Below are 19,440 nucleotides of genomic sequence, written 5' to 3' on the forward strand. Positions count from 1 at the left end.
AAATATATGTTAAAAATAAATAATATAATAAAAAAAACCTTGAAAACAAAGCAAAAAAAAAAAAAAAAAAAGAAATAAATTTAAAAAAGTAAGATTATTAGTAATAATTATTAAACTTTAGCGTAAAATAAAAAATGAAATAAATAAAATTATATTGGTAAAAGATTAAATTTTAATAAAAATTAAAAATTGAAGTAAATAAAATTGCCACACACACAAGATAAAGTATATTTTAAAAAATGTAATTTTATATTATTACTTTGTGTTTATTTTTTTGAAAAGTTTTTAATATATTTATATATTAATTAAAAATATAAAATATATTTAAAAATTGAGGATATTCTGTTTACATTTTGATGTTGGTATAATACTGTAGTTTGTTTGGTGGTTATAGTACTTTTTGAAATTTGTTGTAGAGTGTGGGGTGTTATTGAGTGTTATTGGTTATTTAACATTTTTCTAAAGCTTGTGAAACATCTTTAATTAAATCATTAATATCTTCAATACCAACAGATAAACGAATTAAAGTATCAGTGATACCTAATTTGGCTCTTTCTTCTTCTGGAACTGAAGCGTGGGTCATAACTGATGGTAATTCGATTAAAGATTCAACACCACCTAATGATTCGGCTAAAGCAAAGATTTTAATATTTTCTAAGAAAGCTCTTGATTGATCAATACCGCCTTTAACAAAGAAAACAACCATACCACCATAACCTTTCATTTGACGTTTGCATAATTCATGTTGTGGATGTGATGGTAAACCTGGATAGATAACTCTTTCAACTTTTGGATGTTTTTCGAGGAATTCACAGAGAGCAAAAGCATTCTTTTGATGTTGTTCCATACGAATGTGAAGAGTCTTGAGACCACGAAGAGCAAGGAAACAATCAAAAGCTGATGGAACACCACCACAACTGTTTTGAAGGAATTTTAATTTGTCGTAAAGTTCGTCGTTGTTGGTAGCTAAAACACCCATAACACAATCACTGTGACCATTGATATATTTGGTAACAGAGTGCATAACGATATCAGCACCTAAATCTAATGGGTTTTGGAAGTATGGGGACATGAAGGTGTTATCGACAACTAAAACGGCACCACGGCTGTGAACATAATCAGCAACAGCTTTGATATCAGCGACCTTTAAGAGTGGATTGGTTGGAGTTTCAACCCAAACTAATTTGGTTTTATCGGTGAAAGCTTCTTTTAATTGATCTAAGGTAGCTAAATCGACAAATTTGAATTTTAAGTCAAAGTTTGAAGCAACACGGGTGAAATATCTACGTGTACCACCATAAACATCATCGATTGAAATGACTTCATCACCGGCTTTTAACATATGGGTAATGGTAGTTAAAGTAGCTAAACCACTAGCAAATGCTAAACCATATTTAGCGTTTTCACAAGCAGCAATACATTCTTCAAATGCTTTTCTAGTTGGATTACCTGATCTTGAATAATCGTATTCCTATAAATAAATTAAATATTAATATTAATATTAATATTAATGTATTTGCTGCTGTTATTTTTTCACTCTAGAGTGCATATTTAATTTTAAAAAAAATTCATGATATTTATTGTGAACTTACTGAAGCTAAAACACCTGGGGATGGTTGTAAGAAAGTGGTGGATAATGAAATTGGGACAATAACAGCACCAGTATTTTTATCGGCGGCTTGACCAGCGTGGATAACGTTGGTTCCAATCTTATATTTGCCAATTTCAGTAGTATTTTTAGTCATTTTATTCTGTAATGTTATTAAAATAGTGAAATGAAAATTAAATTTTTTAAAAACAAAAAAAAAAAAAAATTTTATAAAAAAAATTAAAAAAAAATTAAAAAAATTAAAAAAAATTAAAAAATAAAAAATAAAAATAAAATAAAAATTAAAGTGGGATAAAAAAAATCCCAGCGAAAACTTATTCTACAATTTAAAAATTATTCTAAAATACAAAAAAAGAATTAAAGAACTAAATTTCTACAAGATTAAGATTATTATATTAAATATTTTGGGAATAAACTAATAATTATTTTTTATTAATGACACATAAATAAAATACACCTTTTTTAATTTTTTATTTTTTTTTTTTTTGTTTTTTTTTTTAATTTTATATTATGATAATGAGTGCTCATTATAATAAAAAAAAATTAATCAATTATTTCTTGTTTTTTTTAAGATATTATCTTTTAGTATATAAAACTAATTATTTTTATTTTTTTTTTATTTAATATAAATTAATTACATTTTTTTTTATTTTTTTTTCATTAAATTAATGTCCCATTAAATTTTCTCTATTTGCACATTTTGAATGATATAATGATCTTTTTTCTTTAAATTGTTTTTTAAATTCTTTTAGTTCTAAAGTTGAGTCATTAAGAAAAGAGTGTACTATTTCATCAGATTCTAATTCCAATTCACCAATAGAGTCATTGAGTTTATCCAAAAGAGTATTTTGAGAGTATCTGTCAGAGATTTCCTTTTTTTTGTTTTGTAAAAATAAGTTTTGTTTGTTTAATTCTTCAAAAAATATTTTTTTAGTTTCGATTTCGTCTTTTAATTGTTTGATTTCGTTTGGTAAAGGGTCGCTGATTTTGGTTAGTCTTTCATTCTCTGAAAGTAATTTGGATTTTTGATCAGACAGTTCGCTGACATCATCAAAAGAATATGTAAATGCATTCATTGAATCCTCATTGTTGATGAGTTCTTCTAATTCTTGGATTGATTTGCTCTTTAATTCTAAAAATTCGATTGGTATTGATGGTATTTTAATACTGTTGTTTGGTTGTACCGAGTTAGTGGTTGAGACGCTATTGCTTCTCTGTGGTGTGTTTGGTGTTGGTGGTGATATTACTCCTGATGATGGTTGATCTTTATATGGTGGTGGTGGTGAATATTGTGATGATGGTGATGATACACTATTACTTCTTTGTGGTTGTGTTTGTAGTGTTGGTGGTGGTTGTTGTTGTTGTATATTTTGTTGCAAAATTTGTTGTCTTCTAACTTGCTCTATTAAATTTTCTAAACCTTTACTATCTTTAACATAAGGTTCCATAATTTGTATTGTAACTGACGCTAAACTATTCATTGGGGTCCATTTAAAACTGGATGGTAATGAAATTGGTTGATGTGTTTGAAGAATTTCTAAAAAATATGCTGGTGGTGAATTTGGGAAATCTACAGGTAATGATCTAAATAAATTTTAGTTAATATTAATATTAATTATAGTGTTTTTTTCTAACATATAAATAATTGTAATTTTACATTAATAAATGAATTCCTAAAAATGGTATTTTAAATGTAGAATCTTTATCAACTTCTATTGTATGACTAAATCTTTCTTTTAATACATTAATTTGTTTCTTTTTACTATTTATTAAATAAGTGGGTTAGTATACATTAAATAAAAGAATAAGAATAATATTTATAAATGATATTTACAGAGAAAGTGAATTTAAATCTGTTTTTGACATGTTTTGTTTTTGTAAATATTATATTATTCCTATTAAATAATAATATAACTAAATAAATAAATATAATACAAGAGTTTTTAATATGTTAAATTAACAGTATATACAAATAAAAAAATATATAAATATAAAGAGTTTAAAATTTTAAAGAAAAAAAAAAAAATTATTTTTTTAAAAAATTTAAAAAAAATAAATTTAAAAAATAAAAAAAAATTTTAATTTTAAAAAAAGAGATTATGTGAATTTTTAAGATAAAAAAATAATATGAAGTAATATTTTTTTATCTCTTTAAAACAAATAATCATCCATTTTAAAACAAAATCCTTTATAATAAAATATTTTTCTTATATAGTTTTTTTTTTTTTCTTTAAAATAATTATTTTCCAAGCACTTAAAATTTTTTTTTATAAAAAATTTTAAAAAAAAAAAAAAAGAAATGAAATTATAAATTTTTTTTTATTTTAATTATTTATTTAATATTTATATATTTATTACAATGAAAAAAACAAGCAGCAAAAAATTTGTTTCTCCAGTTAAATCTAATAATAATAACAATAATAATAAAAGTAATAATAATAATAGTGATGAAAGTGGTATAAAAAATACACCAGTTAAAAAATCAAGTTCAACTTTTCAAACACCAACTAAAATAATAGCACCTTCAACTACAACATCAACATTATCAAAAAATATACCAGTTTCAAATACTCCAGCATCAATACCACAGGGATTAAATGTAACAAATGTAAAGTCTATAAATTGTGAACTATTTTCAACAATTCCAAAATACATTATAGATTTTTTAAAAGATATTAAAGACGAAATAGAAAGAGAAAAATATCAATTAGTTATAGATTATTGTTATTTAAATTGGTCAAACAATCCCTTTAATCAATATGATATATTTAGTATGTACAAAGATGCTAGAGATATAACTTTAGAAAAGGTAATACTTTGATAATTATATAAATACAAAAAACAAACCTAAATATTTACATTATATATTTATATTAATTTTAAATTTTATATTAGATAAAAGAAATTATTTTAAGTTTAATAAATGGAAATATGTTAAAGGAAATTAATATTAATGGTAGTTCTATTTATTCATCAATACCATGGTTTAAATTAATTCAATATGTTGGGTTAGAAATTGAAATTAAAAGATTTGAAGAAAAGCAATTGGAAAAAGAAAAGCAACAACAGCAGAAAAATAAAGATAATGGCGAAAAAGAAAAAAAAGAATCAAAATATAATAAATTAGCACCAAAGAATACAGTTGCATCAATTGTAGCAACATTGTCACCAACCAAACCAAAAGTTAATCACTTGGGATCATCAACAAAAAAAAGGAAATCAACAGCTACACCCACCGACTCTTCATCAATACCATTTAATTTAAATCAAGATATATGTAACGAGGACGATAATGAAGATTCAAATAAAAAATTAAAAACTACAACAGGTAAATCAAATAGCATTAAAAGTTCAAAATATGAATTAACAATAGATAGAGAGTTGGTATTAATATCAGATGAAAAAAAAAGATTATTAAAATCAATACAGGAAAAGAAAGAATTATTAGAGAAATTCAAATCGAAATCTGCATCACCAATCTCTGAACAAAAGAAAACTGTCCCAAATTTAGAAGAAGAAAAAAGAGTTGAAGGTTTAATTTATAAATGGAAAAAGGCATGCCAAGATTCAATTGTTTTGCTTCAAGAAAAAGTTGTAGAGTTTGTGGGAAAGCAAGAACCAAGTGCAAATGTAAATAATAGTTTCAATGAAAGACCATTGCAAGGCTTCAAAAGTTCGTATAGCTGGGGAGAGGGAGACACAGACCATCGCGATAAATATAATCAAGAAGAATTTCAATTTGATTACTTTGAAAAAGAGATTGTTGATAAACAACAAAAACAAACCGATATGTCTTCAAAACTGTATATTATTAACCAGTTTGGTCTTAAACCTCAAGATCTAAATTATGATGAAGATTCCGATCAATTTGGTAAATTAGACGATCCGCATAAAAAGAAAAAATAAATTAAATAGACAAATTGTAACAATGTACATATTTTAAATTTTTATTTTTATATTTACAAAATTTATTTATTTATTTTTACTTAGTTTTTTGTTTTCTTTTTTTTCTGAATAATATACAAAAGAAAAAAAAAGTTGTTGTTGTTGTTATTATTTGAGTGGTTGATGTTTTTGGTTTATATTATATTTTTATTAATCATTATTTGTCATTTAAGCAGGAGGGGCTGTAGATCCGCTACCACTGCCACTGTTATGTGGCCATGGTATTTCGTCTAAAAGATTTTTATGAATTGCCGTTATTACTACTGAAATTACACCACCTAAAATTAAACAGACTACAATTGATGCAATAATAAATGATTTTACAAATTTGTCATCTCTTCCTTTATCCAATTCACCATATCTAGATAAATAGTATTATAAAAAATAAGAATTAGTTTTATTTAAAGAAATGAGGTTATATCTTTATTAAATTTAAACAAAAAAATTTTATGAAAAAAAACTATGTGATATTTTGTTTGTTTTTGTTTTTTTTATTTATTTTTAATTTATTTATTTTTTAATTTATTGTAATTACCTTAAATCGTATTTATTTAAAAGGTTTGATACACCATTACCCATGTTTTTTTAGTATATATATTTTGTAACAATAAAAAAAAAAAGTTATAATATAAAAAATTAAAGTATGAATAATAAAATAAAAAAAAAAAAATTAATTTAAAAAATAAAAAAATAAAATTAAAAATAAAAAAAAAATTAAAAAAAAAAAAAAAAAAAATAAATATTTTTTGGCAGTTTCAAATAATAATTTTGATTACTTTTGATTTCATATAAATGTTTTTTTTTTTGAAAAAATAAAAAAAAGAAATCAAAAGAGATATGTTGTGATAAAATAAAAAAAAAAAAAAAAAACTATTTATTCTTTTTTTTATAAATTATTTAAAAAATTATTTCCATTTACAATATTTGTTGTTGAAAAAATAAAATCGAAATTTCCTCTTCCATATTTTTTCTTTAAGGTTCTAAGGGAACTGATTTCGGCATATGATACCCCACCTAAAAATAAAATCATTGTAAAGCTATTGTGATTGTAGTTGGAAGAGGAGCTGGTGGAAGAGTTTGAGGATGATAGGTTATCGTTGTTAAATTCTTTAACAAAAAATGGTTGGTTGATCGATTGCAGTTTTGATTCTAATTGTGAGAAATTTAAATTGTTTTTGCTGTTGGTGGTATTTAAATTTTTTTGAATTTCTTCGACTACTTTGGTGATTAATGGTATATAACCTGAATAAATATCATATTCATCACTGTTGTTGCTGTTGTTGCTGGTGCCATCGTCTTTTAATAATTTAAAATTTTTTAAAATTTGATTTGAAAGTTTTAATTTTAAATTATCTTTAATACCTATTAATCCTGCTTTTTCCATACGCATAATTGTTGTGGTTGATTCTATACCATATACATGAATGATATCTTTGATTAAATTGGCATAGGTCTTTTGATTGATACCCATTGTTAAACAATAGATTGATAACAGACGTAATATTTGCAACATTGGTTTCTTTCTAATGATTAAATTTTCTATAGTATCTAAAACTTGTTGTTGTTGTTGGGAGTTGAAGCCTAGGAGAGTGTATTGCAATATTTGAGATTCAATATCGATTTTATTTGAAAAGTCATCGCTATTTACCAGTCTCATTAATTCTTCGGTTATATTTGTATGTGTCTCTAATGATCGTTGTCTTTTTGAAAGATCAGGGATTCTCGACAAAAGTCTTTTGATATCTGGTAAGGATGCTGTTGCAGAGTTTTCTTTTTTTAAATCTTGGTAATCTTTTGAAAAGTTTAAAGAGCTGCTATGTAATAAGGTAGGTATGGAGGCGAATGATATATCTTTAATCTGTTGAAAGAATGGATCATTTTGTAAATTAAATTTAACTTTTGTCTTTTTGGTTGTGATTCTTCTCTCTTGTTGTCTAGTCTGTTCATTTATAACGATTTCTTCGACTTCCTCTTCTTTATCATATTGTACATTAAGGCTATTTGATATAGTTAAAACTTCGTCTATAATACCTTGATAGGTTTGTTGGGTACATAGCAATGGAACTAAATCGATGGTTCTATCAAGAATGATCAATGTCTTTAATTTTGATATTTCACCAGTTGGTGGTAGTGGTATTAATGATTGATAGTTTGATAAATTTTCAAATAGTTGCTTGGATTTATTTCCTTTACCAACTATAGTCCTAAATGGTCCATATAATTGCTGAAACTTTATTAAACTCTTTGAAATATTCATTAACTGATAATTATCATTCTCTACAAAACATTTTGAATAAAAATCTGTCATTTCCAATGAAAAAAAGTCATTTTCATATGGTATAAAACCTAAATCATATGATTCAATTTTTAAAACTAAAAATAATAAAGTTAATATAAATTTTAAAATAGGTAAATAGGAATATGGTATATATTAAAGTAATGGCTTACAATCTAATAAACCTTCAGATTCTAATAAATAATTTGATGAGGCATCTAAATTTGGGACTGAAACTAAAAAATATTTTTGTGATTGTTGTTGCTGTGGTAACTTTTGTCTTTGTTTAATAAATTGTGCCATTTTCTGTACAATCTCTAATCTTGTTTTGCAAAAGAATATTAGTGATGTTGCTGGTGATAGAGATGGATTAATTTGTTGTGGTTGTTGTGGATGTTGTGATACAAGTAAATCATCAAAGTAAATAACTTTGTGAACTCCTTTTTCATTTAATTGGCCAAGTGAAAACAATAAGCTGAATGGACCACTTAGCTGTTTATCTATTACTAAAACTGTATGATCATTTGTTGATGTTGAAATTTTAAATGAATCTATTACTGAAAAGAATTGAAGTGTTTTTAATTTAATCCAACTAGTACAATCAAATGTACCAGTATCAAAATCATCTATTATTAACTCTGAATTCACTGAATTTCTTAATGGTGGTGATGAATTACTTGATGATTTCATCTTTTTTTTTTATTTCTTATTTTTGAGAATGAAATTAAATTTAAAAAAACAGAATGTAAAATTTTTAAAAAAAAAAACAAAAAAAAAAATTAAAAAAAAAAAAAATTAAAAAATAAATGAATAATTAAGATATAGAACGAATAATATTCATTAATTTTAATTTTAATATATTTAATTTAAATTAATATTTTTATTTAATTTGTTTTTTTATTATCTTCTACAGTATCATTTGATTGTTGTCCTAATGATTGTTCTCTTAATTGTTTTTCATTCATTTTATTGACATAATCTAATTTCAATAAAACTGATAATGCATCGATAATTAATAAAACTTGAGAAATTGTAAATACTAAATTGATAGTATAGTAGAAATTGGCATTACCAGTACCTTGAATGATCCACATTTGCCAAAGGATTGGGGCTAAAACGGTTACAAAAATTGCAACTACAATAACTATGAAACTATATTTTACACCTATATAAAAATTAAAATTTGATATTAGCAAGCCAAGAATTTATGTTGATATAATTTTAATAATAATAGTTACCTTTTAATGGTTCATAGAGTAATGGTAATAATGAAATATGGAGAGCAGTATCACCTAATGCTGGGTATGATTTAAATGTTGCAATGATTGCACATAATGTCCAAAAATAGAATAATGGGTGATGCTTTAATCTAATGGCTAATGGAATTGTATAGATGAATACATGGTATTGGAAAATAAATAAAAACAAATTTCTAAAATGATCGAAAACTTCAATAAAATAATACCAAAACAAACCTAAAAATAAAAATAACAATTAGTAAGATTTTATGGGTGGGTTACCTATAATAATAATGAATAATAAATACCAATATTTGGGGTTAAATCTTCAACTAAAAATGTAAATTTATAAGACTTTTCTAAAAATTCCCAAGAGTTTAAAAATGTATAAGATAAATAAAATAATGAACTAATTGAAAAGAAGAAAAGAATTGAAATTCTAAAGTAGAATAAAAGGACCATTGGCTTTTCACTTTTTTTTAAGAGATTTGAAATATTTTGAGATTGTTCATAAGAGAGTTGATTATCGGCTACTGGTTTACTATTGACATCTGGGAAATAGTGTTGTTTTAATATGAAAGCAACTGGGAAAATTAAAATGATTGGATAAATTCCTAGATAAGCAGACATTGATACTGAGAAAACACTGAGGAATAATTTGCCCTTTAATGAAAAGTAGAGTGATAATACTATTGCTAAATTTGTTAAAATAATAGTGCTCATACCAACACATGTAAATAAAGTGAATGGATTGAACAAGTATAAAGCTGCTGTTAAATTTGGTAATATTGAATCTTTAGATAATGGTTTCATTTCATTTGGTAATACCTTTGAAACTGATTTAGTGATTTCTCTTAATGAAACTGCAATTAAACAATCAACCAATACAAAAAATAATTGTGAACTTGTTATATTAAATTGAATAAATTCATTCATCTTTAAAATTGGTAAAAATAATAATAAAACTAATGGTGGTTGATGATATACTGATCCTGCATATGGTGATAGTCCCAACTCTCTTAAATGAATACCCTCAATCACTGAATATTAATAATAATATTAAGTATTAATATCATTTAAAAATATTTTTTTTTATGAAAGATTATTTATCACTTACATCTTTTAAAACTTGTTAATGGTGTGGCAATTTCATTTCTATTCGAAAACAAATGATCAAAACCTTGATAAAATAATACCAATCTTATTATTATCGATGTTAATATTATTAATAAAAATGATTTTAATTTATAATTTTCATTTGTTGAGGATGGTGGTGATGTACCATCTTTTTTATTATTTTTATTTTTATGTGGTTGGTTTTGTTGTTGTTGTTGTTTTTGGGTTTTCATTCGATTTATATGATCATTTATTATATTTAAATTAATTAATTTAAAAAAAAAAAAAAAAAATTTTAAAAATAAATTTAAAAAAAAATTAAAAAAAAAAAAGAAAATTAAAAAAAAAAAAAAAATTAAAAAAAAGGGTGTATTTTGATGATGCATATGCACTCACAAACTTTATTTGATTATGATTGATATTTTAAAATTAAAATTAATAATTAATAAAATTAAAATTTAGATATTTAAAATTATATTATTGTTGGAGATTTAATTGTTTTCTAGTAACCAACTGGACGATAACGGTTGTAGACCGATACCTTTCTAACTATTATAATAATTACAGCACAAATTAAAAATGCACCTAAAATAGTACCAATTACAATAAATGTTACTTGGACTGGTGTTAAAATTTTGGCTTTGTTTGGTTGATAGCTACTGCAGGTATCTTGGTATTGAGGATTTCCTTCTAGGGTACAGGCCAAACCAGATCCACATCCAATTCCAAACTGACTTTGAATTGAAGTGTCAACATTGTTTTCGAATGCAGCATCACCTTGGAAACTGATGGTTGAAGATTGACAATAAATTGCGGAACCTGCAACACCCATATTATTAATGAATGTATTATTACCTTGTAAATTGACTACACCTTCGTTGGTATATAATCCTCCACCATAGGTTGCATTATTTGATTCAAATAATGAGTTTAAAATATTAATTGAATTGCCCAAATAAACTTCATTAATGAAAATTGATGAGCCATAAGGTGAGTTGTTGTTCTTGAATACACTGTCGATAATGGATGCTACCGATGTCACTATGGTTATTGCTCCGTTTCTATCTAAACTGTTTGTATAGTTGTTATTTTCGAATATGCAATCGTTGATCTCTACATTTTGTGGGCAGTTCTTTAAAAGTATAGCTGTGGTATTTGTGTTGTTTAAGAAACTGCAGTTTTCGAACGAAATATTATTTACACCGTTGGCGCTGATGGAAAATATATTACCTGCAGTATTGTCAAAGGCTGTTACATTTTGTATGGTACTTGGAATATCGAAATGGAATATAGAGTTGCTGAAACTACCTTGTGTGATGAATGAGTTTGAAAATTGGAAAGTGCAACCAGCATTATATAGACCAACACTGGTTGTATAGAAAACTACACCTGAATCTCCACTAAAGTTGGTAAAGGTTGTTCCATCAATAACCAAATTTACAAAGAGTTCATCTGCGATAAAAATAAAACCACCTTGAGTTTGAAAAGACACTGTGTTTTGATATGTGCAGCCTGTAATATTCAATGACATTGGTAAATTTGTTTCATTACCATCATAGTTTTGTAATGCTATCGAGCCGCCACTTGATACTCCACTAGACCCATTTGGATTTACTGTATTGTTTTGGAAAATGCAATTTTCGAATGTAAAATTTGAGGCACCTGCACCATAACTAACTAAAACTGAACCACCAGTACCAAGTTGTTGAGCATTTTGATAACCATTTTGGAATGTTATACCGTATATATATACAGAGTTTGAAGAGTTTGCTTGTTGACTTGAAATATTTATAAATGAATTTAAAGAATTGCTTAAATCGAATATTACTGTAGTCAGTGTTGTGTCATTTAATGTACTTGTGTTATACTGAAGATTTATAATATTTATTGATTTGCCTGGTGTAATGGTTTCACCAAAAACATCGATATTACTAAAATTATATTGACCTGGTTGAAAATTTAATGTGATTTCATCAAAGCTAACTAAATTGCATGTTTTTAATGCGCTTGTAATATTAGTACATGGTGTTTCTAAACTGCTTCCACATTCTTCTGTTTGATTAAAATTACTATTGATATCTATATAACTAACACAGCTATTACTTATTATGGTTTCTATTTTATTTTCACAATTACATATTATTATATTACTATTTATTAATACTATCGATAATATTATAAATATTATTTTATATATCATTTTTTATTTTTTTTAAAATTATGAAAAATATTGGTATTATTCTAAATATTTATATAATTTTAAAAATAATTTATATTTTAATTATTTAATTATTAAATAATTAAGAAAATAAACTATATTATGTGTATTATTGGGATTTGTGTTATAATAAATAATTATTTTAAAAAATAAAAATTTATTTTTTTTTAAACTTTTTTTTTTTAAAAAATTTTGCTTTTTTTTAATTTTTTATTTTTTATTTTTTATTTTTTTTAAAAAAGAAATAATCATAAAAGTACATAGATTTTTCATTTTGTGATATTATATAAATAACCTATCAAAGTATCTTAATAAAAAAATTATACAATTTATTTTTTTAGATATTTTATAGATTCTTTGCAATTGTTTTTTCTAATTGATCAATTAAAATAAAAAAAAAAAAAATGAAATTTGATTAATTGAGTTTTAATTGGTTTTATTCATATCCTATATCTATCTAAAATTTCTATAATGTTTTTATCATTTAAAATATTAAGGTCATTTAACAATTCACAGCCACACGCTATGATCTTTAAGTTTGATGGTAATGAATATACTATTTGAGATAGATGTTCGAGTTTTTCGAGATATAAATATTTTACTGAATCTGGTATAATGTTCTTTAATGAGTGTTTGTATCCTCGGAATACACTAAATTCGGTAATACTGTTTGGTAATCTATGTAGTGGTTCTTTAATATCGCCTATATAAATAGAGGTTACCGAATCAGGAATATCTTTACGTGATAGTTTGAGATTAAATTCATTACAAAGCTCTATAGATGTCACTGAATTTGGAATGGTTGGTAATGATCCTTCAATTTCACCTAAATATAGATATTCTATATCTCTTGGAATAGTTTCATTTGTTGTATTAATTTTATCCCAGTATTCTAAAATTTTTAAATCTTCTTTTAATGTTGATTGGATGTTTAACATTTCTTTAAAAGCGTTCTTAGTTGATTTTAAAAATTTTGGGATATTAGTTTCTATTTTTCCATGTTTTCCTATAAGTCTTGTTTTTATATAAAAGTAATTCCAATGTTTTGATTTAAAAATAAGAAGTTGTTTTATATCTAAAGTATTTCTAAATTTGTTGTAGTTAATTGTTGTTTGATCTATTGGTGAATTAGAATCATTGGTCTTGGTATACATTTGAACCAAGAATAAATAATCAGGAATAATCGATGGGTTTAATGGATGATTGTAATTATTGAATCTTAAAAAGAGTAAAATATATGGTTTTGTTTCTTTCAATGGTTTACCTATATTACCTATAATTAAGGTGCTTGATTTTACTTCTGTAAGGTTACAAAAATCATTAAACCCTTGGCCTAAATATAAAGAGCAGGAATTTAAATATCCATTTAAAAGATTATTTGTATAAAATAAACTAATTGAATAGGGTGGCTTTATAAAGGGTTTATTCATATAATATTCCAAATTGAGGTTGCCACTAATTTGTAAATGATCTATCTTTTTTATTACTTCTTCTGTTATCAAAAATTCTTTATTAATTATGTAATGATAATTGGAATATGAGTCTATTGGTATTAAAAAGTATTCATCTATTTCACTTATAAACATACAGGTACGACATTCTAATTCTTCTATATTATAGACCTGTTTGGAAGCAGTTAAATTGAGTGAAATTTTTCTTTTTTTAATGTACTCAATAGTTTCTGGATGATTTAAAAGTCTATCTAAATTAAAGTTGATATCGTAGTTATTTTGCATTGTTGATATTATTTTTAATGATTCACATCCTTTGAAATTAATAGATTCTATAGATGGTATTTCTAAATATGCAGTTGTTAATTTCTTCATTAAAGAGATTTCCAAACATTTTAATTTAGTTAGTTTGATTGTGATGGTTGAGAATTCAGTTTCTGATATGTTAAGGTACTCTAAATTGTTAAATGCATTATTTGATTTATCTAGTTGACTTAAATCAAAAATGTCAAAGTTTGTTAATTTCGAACCATTTACATTTAAATATTTAATAGATGGTGTTTTGATATTAATATTGTCTAGCTTTTTACATTCAGTAGCACTTAAAAAAACTAAATTTGGAGCTGAAACATATATAGTTGAAAGTTGTGGGCACCTATCAAGTTTTAGTTTGTTTAATATGTTAAATTCTAATGTTGAAAAGTAACCTTGGTTTCCTAAATTATATAAATTGGTGCATCCAGATAAATCGAGAATGATAATTGAGTGTAAATTATATTGGTTGAGTGGATTATATTGTCTGAGTGGAAAAAATTGTTTGAGTGGATTAAAATTTATTTGACTATTTCTAAAACTGAGAAATGATATCTCTTTTAATTTTAAATATTTAGAAAGTGTAGTATATTGTTGATCTGTAATAGTGCTGAAATCTGTTTCTAATAAACATTCTGTGTCATAGTTTGATATACTATATGATTCTTTTTTCTCCAGTTTTAAAATGAGATCTAATAAATGCTTTACTTTTTTTTTGTGACTATGCAATTCACGCAATGCTTTAACTGGACTATATTCTTCTTCCCATAGTTTTGAAAAAATATCATTTGAATTTGGAATACTTTTTGATTGCAATAATTGTGCTGCTGAGTGTGTTGTACATGTTAATTGTTGAATTGTTGGATTTATATAGTTGAAATATTCGTTATATCTTTCTTTTATTGATATATTTAAATTTAAATAAGGTTTGTATCTATTTGCAATTAATGGTTCTAAATTGCTTAATAAATCTAGGTGGGTGGATTTTTCTTCTGAATTATCTTTTAAAAGTTGTTGTAAACGTTTCAGCTTTGAATATAAATGTATGATCATTCCATTGTTAAAAGATACTCCAATAATAGTTTCTTTTTTTTGTTTTAATTCTTCTTTTTTTGATGAAAATAGTTTTAACATCTTGTTATGATAAGTTAACAAGTTTTCTAACCAAGTTTCTAAAACATTGTAAATATCTAAATCTTTGAAACAATCGATAATATCTTGATGCACAACATGATTCATTTGATCAAATAAAAATAATACAGAGTCTGCTTGTAGCGGTTTGGAATAACTTAAGAAATTTAATAATCCAGTAGCTTTTGATGGCATAAATGATTGATCGTTATCAATTGAAAACATTTTATATATGGTTCTATTGTTTAAGTTGTTGTAGTTTTGTACAACTATATAGTTTCCCAAATTACCATCGGCATTATTGATAATTATTGATAATATTATTTGCTTTGAGATATTTGAAGATTCAATTTGATTTATTGTATTTGTATTTTGATTTAGTATATCTATTAAAACTTCACCTGTTACTTGTTGAGATAACAATACTGGAGTTGAATTGATTGATCCTATTTCACAATGTGTTGTTAAATTCTCACCAAATAGTTGTTCTGATAATATTTGTACTGCATATTCAATACCTGGGAATTGTGGCTTGAATTTTAAATAGATACCATTACCAAACTCATCTTCAATTAATGTGACTGCCCTTTCACCTTTTTCATTTGTTTTCTTTGGTGTACCATCTTGATTAAATATTTGATTACAATACTTTTCTGATATTACTCTTCTTAATGTTCCATCTGTTTCTAAATATTTTATTGATATGTTATTATTGGTTGGGATTAAATTTTCTAAAGGGAATAGTTGATTTAATGAAATATTCCATGTAATTTTTGGATTAATTAAAAATAAGTTTTTTAAGAAGGGTTTTAACTCTAATTTCTGTTGATAAGAGAATGTCTGATAAAATTCACCAATAGCTATTCCATTTGAGTTTTTTCCAGCACCAATTTTAATTAAATTTATGAATACATTGAAATTGTAATTTAATGATGATAAATCTAATAATGAATATCCATTTTCGATTCTTTCAATATCTAAACTAAAATAATTGATTAAAAATTCGATCAAATACCAACTGTTTGGATTCTTTAGTATTCCGCTTTCAACTATAGTTGTAAGATAGTTTTCGTTATTAATTTTGATGTCCAATGATTTCACAACTAGTTCTATACATTTGATAGATGTTTCATAATTTAATAATCTTTTAAATAAATGATCTTTATTTTGATACCAAGAATCGTGGAATGGAACTTTATCATCTTTTCCATTATATGTTGAATATACGATTTCTAACCATTCAACAATAAATTTACAAAATGGAACACATTCATTTACACCATTTAAAGATTTACATTCTATTAAGTCATTATAATCGGTTTGAGATACAAGTTCTTTTATTGAATCTGAAATGGATATTCTCTCTTGATTAATAGTTGCTTGTTTTTGAATTAATTCTGAGATATTTTGAGATATAGATGGATCTTCTATTTGTTCTAATAATCTACTAAATGGTATTTTTGTGTTTTCATTTTCTTCTTCATTTTTTATTGAACCAATTATATCTAATGGATTTGAGTATTTATTTGATAATAGTGTGTAGTAAATACTTAAAAGTGGATGTATTAAATCAAATAGTTCCTGGTGTGTAGTGTTTGGATTTGATATTAAATGTTGTCTAATTGTTTTAAATCTTTGAAACATTAAAGTTATCCAGCCGCTATTAAACATTAAAGGTAAATTTAATTCATTTCTAAAATTGTTTTTTTTTTGATTTTGGTCATGAGTTTCATAAGGGTCTAGCAATTTTGAAATAATAGAATCATAATTTGATTGTTTGTTTTCAATTAGTTTTAACCATTTTAAAATAAAGAGTGATGGTGTGTGTTGAATAAATTGATTTTTGACTTCTTCATCGATTCGCTGTATCATTAATTCTTTGAGTGTAAACAATATATTCCCGACCCTAGTAAAACCATCTTTGTTGTTATTTGGAAATATTTCTATTTCATTTGATTCCAATGACTCGTCATTATCAATACCAATAATATTATTTGTATTTTCTTCTAATATAAGATTATCTGGTTTGTAATCTGTTTGAATAGATAATAAACTTGATATAATATGTGAACTGTAACTTTTCAAATTAATTTGATTATAGTTTGTATCTGCTCGATTTAAATATTTCTCAAGTGTTTCTCCATTAATAATTAATGATGCTTGAATAAAAACTGTTTGGTTTTGCAAACCATTTTCTATGATTTTATAAATATGTGGAGCTTTTTCTAAAAGTTTTGAAATCGAATATTCGTCATAATTTGTTTTTTCTTCCCCTAATATTTTCCTAATATCCAGTGGTAATGAGTCAACTGAAAAAGTTTCAAAATTATCTAGTGCAAATAATTGAGTTGGAGAAACGAGAAGTAATGTTGGGAATAATAGTTTATTGAATTGATATATTGCATATTCTTTTGCTGGTTTTAATAAATGAGATCCATTATCAATTTTGTAACAAACTTGATCCAATAAACTTACATAGCTAGTTCCTGATTTATTTCCCTTTTTATATCTAGCTTCTATTGGGTCATACGATACAATTTTATAAGCTTGTTCTAATGATTTAACTTTATAATATTCCAAATCTTCACTAATAAATAACGGTGGAGATTTTAAAATTCTATGTGATGCAGGTTTTCCAGTTGATGTTAAAGATTCTTTGGCAATATTTGTTACTTGTTCTATGAATGATAAATGTGATTGTCGGTATTTAAAAAAAATTATTAATAAATCCCTAAATATTGGAATATTATTTCTATCAATATCAAATACTATTTTTTCAATTGATTCTAAATTTTTTTTTATTGGAATAAATAATTCATGGTTTTTATTGGGTGAATGTAAAAACTCTGATTGGATGAAAGGACTGGCCATTATTAGTTGTTGTGGCGGTTTAATAAATTTTATTATATTTTTAATACTATTATTTAGTTTTGTTTTATTAATATTTCGAAAAACATTGTGATTGTTATTAATAATATAATTGTTAATATTATTATTATTATTATCATAATTATTTAAAATTTCTAGTTTAGTTTTAATTTTATGAAATTTTGGGTCACCTAAATTTTTTTTTATATACCCGAAAAGATTTTTTTGATTTTCATCATATATATTTGTTTGCATCTGATATTAAGAAAAAAAAATTATTAATAATCCTGAATGTTATAAATAATGTGAAAATAAATATTTATTTTTGGGTTTTACTTTTTTAATTTTATTTAGAGATAATTATAATTTGAAAAAAAATATTTGTGTTTAAAATTTTATGAAAAAAAAATGAAAAAAAAAAAAATTAATAAAAAAAAAAATGAAAAATAAACCCTTTTTTTTGAGTTTTTAAATTTAAAATGCAACTTTTTTAGAAGTTCCGCTAGCGATTAGAACTTTTTTTTTATAAAAAAAAATTAAATTTTTTTTTTTTTCCAACAGATTTTTTTTGCCCATTATGAATTCCTCCAAAATAAAAAAAAAAAAAAAAAAAAAAAAACTAAAAAAAAAAAAAAACTGAAAAAAACTTTTTTTTTTTCCATATTATTTTTTGATGATTTTTGGATAAATTGGTTATTTTGGGGTTTTTTTTTAATTTTTTTTGCATATTAAATTTATATCACAAAATAGATCCTATTGTTTTTGATAATTTAAAAATATTTTATTTTTCTTAATAATTTAATAAAACTGTTAATAATTAATAAGGAATTTTCATATAGATAATATGAATCAATGGTATGTACAGTTGTAGTTTAGTGATTAGAAATAATTAAATAGGTTACAATGAATAATTATAAAAAAAATTATTGAAAAAAAACTGCAGATACTCCAAGAATTTTAAGACATTGTTTCACCTTTGGCAAAAGATATTTTAAAAGTTATTTTAATAATAGACTTGATAATAGCAATAAAATAGAATTCATGTCCCATTAAAATCATATGAGGGCACCCCCAGGGGTCGTAGATGGCTCGGAAAAACAAATTAGTTTCCCAATTGATAAAGAAAACCAATTCTTTAAGAAATAATTCTAAACCTTAAGGAACTTTTTTTTTTGAAATATTATCAAAATATTAAGAAAAAAGGAAGTTTTTTTTTTTTTTAATTTTGGAGGAACCCCTAAAGAAATAATTTAAAGAAAAATTTTTTTTTTTAAATT

The 19,440-nt window shown here is 24.2% G+C and overlaps 8 protein-coding genes across 8 annotated transcripts; 1 reads left to right on the forward strand and 7 right to left on the reverse strand.

The window, feature by feature from the left end:
* Nucleotides 1-448: 448 nt before the first annotated feature.
* On the reverse strand, nt 449-1,745 carry DICPUDRAFT_147848 (cystathionine gamma-lyase; the record flags this gene model as incomplete). The annotated part of the gene is made up of 2 exons (XM_003284050.1): nt 449-1,471; nt 1,593-1,745. The coding sequence occupies 2 exons, from the start codon at nt 1,743-1,745 to the stop codon at nt 449-451; spliced, it is 1,176 nt and encodes a 391-aa protein (XP_003284098.1).
* Nucleotides 1,746-2,274: 529 nt separating this feature from the next.
* DICPUDRAFT_26951 (uncharacterized protein) lies at nt 2,275-3,475 on the reverse strand (the record flags this gene model as incomplete). Its single annotated transcript, XM_003284051.1, has 3 exons — nt 2,275-3,193; nt 3,267-3,371; nt 3,444-3,475. 3 exons carry the CDS (start codon nt 3,473-3,475, stop codon nt 2,275-2,277), a joined length of 1,056 nt encoding a protein of 351 aa, XP_003284099.1.
* Nucleotides 3,476-3,968: 493 nt separating this feature from the next.
* DICPUDRAFT_75077 (uncharacterized protein) lies at nt 3,969-5,515 on the forward strand (the record flags this gene model as incomplete). Its single annotated transcript, XM_003284025.1, has 2 exons — nt 3,969-4,418; nt 4,505-5,515. 2 exons carry the CDS (start codon nt 3,969-3,971, stop codon nt 5,513-5,515), a joined length of 1,461 nt encoding a protein of 486 aa, XP_003284073.1.
* Nucleotides 5,516-5,776: 261 nt separating this feature from the next.
* DICPUDRAFT_24036 (uncharacterized protein) lies at nt 5,777-6,133 on the reverse strand (the record flags this gene model as incomplete). The annotated part of the gene is made up of 2 exons (XM_003284052.1): nt 5,777-5,915; nt 6,090-6,133. Coding segments are annotated over 2 exons (183 nt in total), but the record flags the coding sequence as incomplete, so codon positions are not given.
* A 307-nt stretch (nt 6,134-6,440) lies between these two features.
* Nucleotides 6,441-8,519, reverse strand: DICPUDRAFT_147852 (uncharacterized protein; the record flags this gene model as incomplete). The annotated part of the gene is made up of 2 exons (XM_003284053.1): nt 6,441-7,927; nt 8,003-8,519. 2 exons carry the CDS (start codon nt 8,517-8,519, stop codon nt 6,441-6,443), a joined length of 2,004 nt encoding a protein of 667 aa, XP_003284101.1.
* Nucleotides 8,520-8,713: 194 nt separating this feature from the next.
* On the reverse strand, nt 8,714-10,416 carry DICPUDRAFT_147853 (uncharacterized protein; the record flags this gene model as incomplete). The annotated part of the gene is made up of 4 exons (XM_003284054.1): nt 8,714-8,994; nt 9,068-9,304; nt 9,376-10,107; nt 10,185-10,416. 4 exons carry the CDS (start codon nt 10,414-10,416, stop codon nt 8,714-8,716), a joined length of 1,482 nt encoding a protein of 493 aa, XP_003284102.1.
* Nucleotides 10,417-10,552: 136 nt separating this feature from the next.
* Nucleotides 10,553-12,515, reverse strand: DICPUDRAFT_96577 (uncharacterized protein). The gene has a single exon (XM_003284055.1). It carries the CDS (start codon nt 12,381-12,383, stop codon nt 10,686-10,688), a length of 1,698 nt encoding a protein of 565 aa, XP_003284103.1. The 5' UTR covers nt 12,384-12,515; the 3' UTR covers nt 10,553-10,685.
* Nucleotides 12,516-12,585: 70 nt separating this feature from the next.
* On the reverse strand, nt 12,586-18,166 carry DICPUDRAFT_96578 (uncharacterized protein; the record flags this gene model as incomplete). The annotated part of the gene is made up of 1 exon (XM_003284056.1): nt 12,586-18,166. The coding sequence occupies one exon, from the start codon at nt 18,164-18,166 to the stop codon at nt 12,842-12,844; it is 5,325 nt and encodes a 1,774-aa protein (XP_003284104.1). The 3' UTR covers nt 12,586-12,841.
* Nucleotides 18,167-19,440: the final 1,274 nt, after the last annotated feature.

Source organism: Dictyostelium purpureum (genome assembly GCF_000190715.1).
Source record: "Dictyostelium purpureum unplaced genomic scaffold DICPUscaffold_18, whole genome shotgun sequence".
NCBI classification, from domain to species: Eukaryota; Evosea; class Eumycetozoa; order Dictyosteliales; family Dictyosteliaceae; genus Dictyostelium; species Dictyostelium purpureum.

Coding starts and splice junctions, on each gene's coding strand:
- DICPUDRAFT_96577 (XM_003284055.1), bottom strand. CDS start 12,383: ATGATATATAAAATAATATTTATAATATTATCGATAGTATTAATAAAT.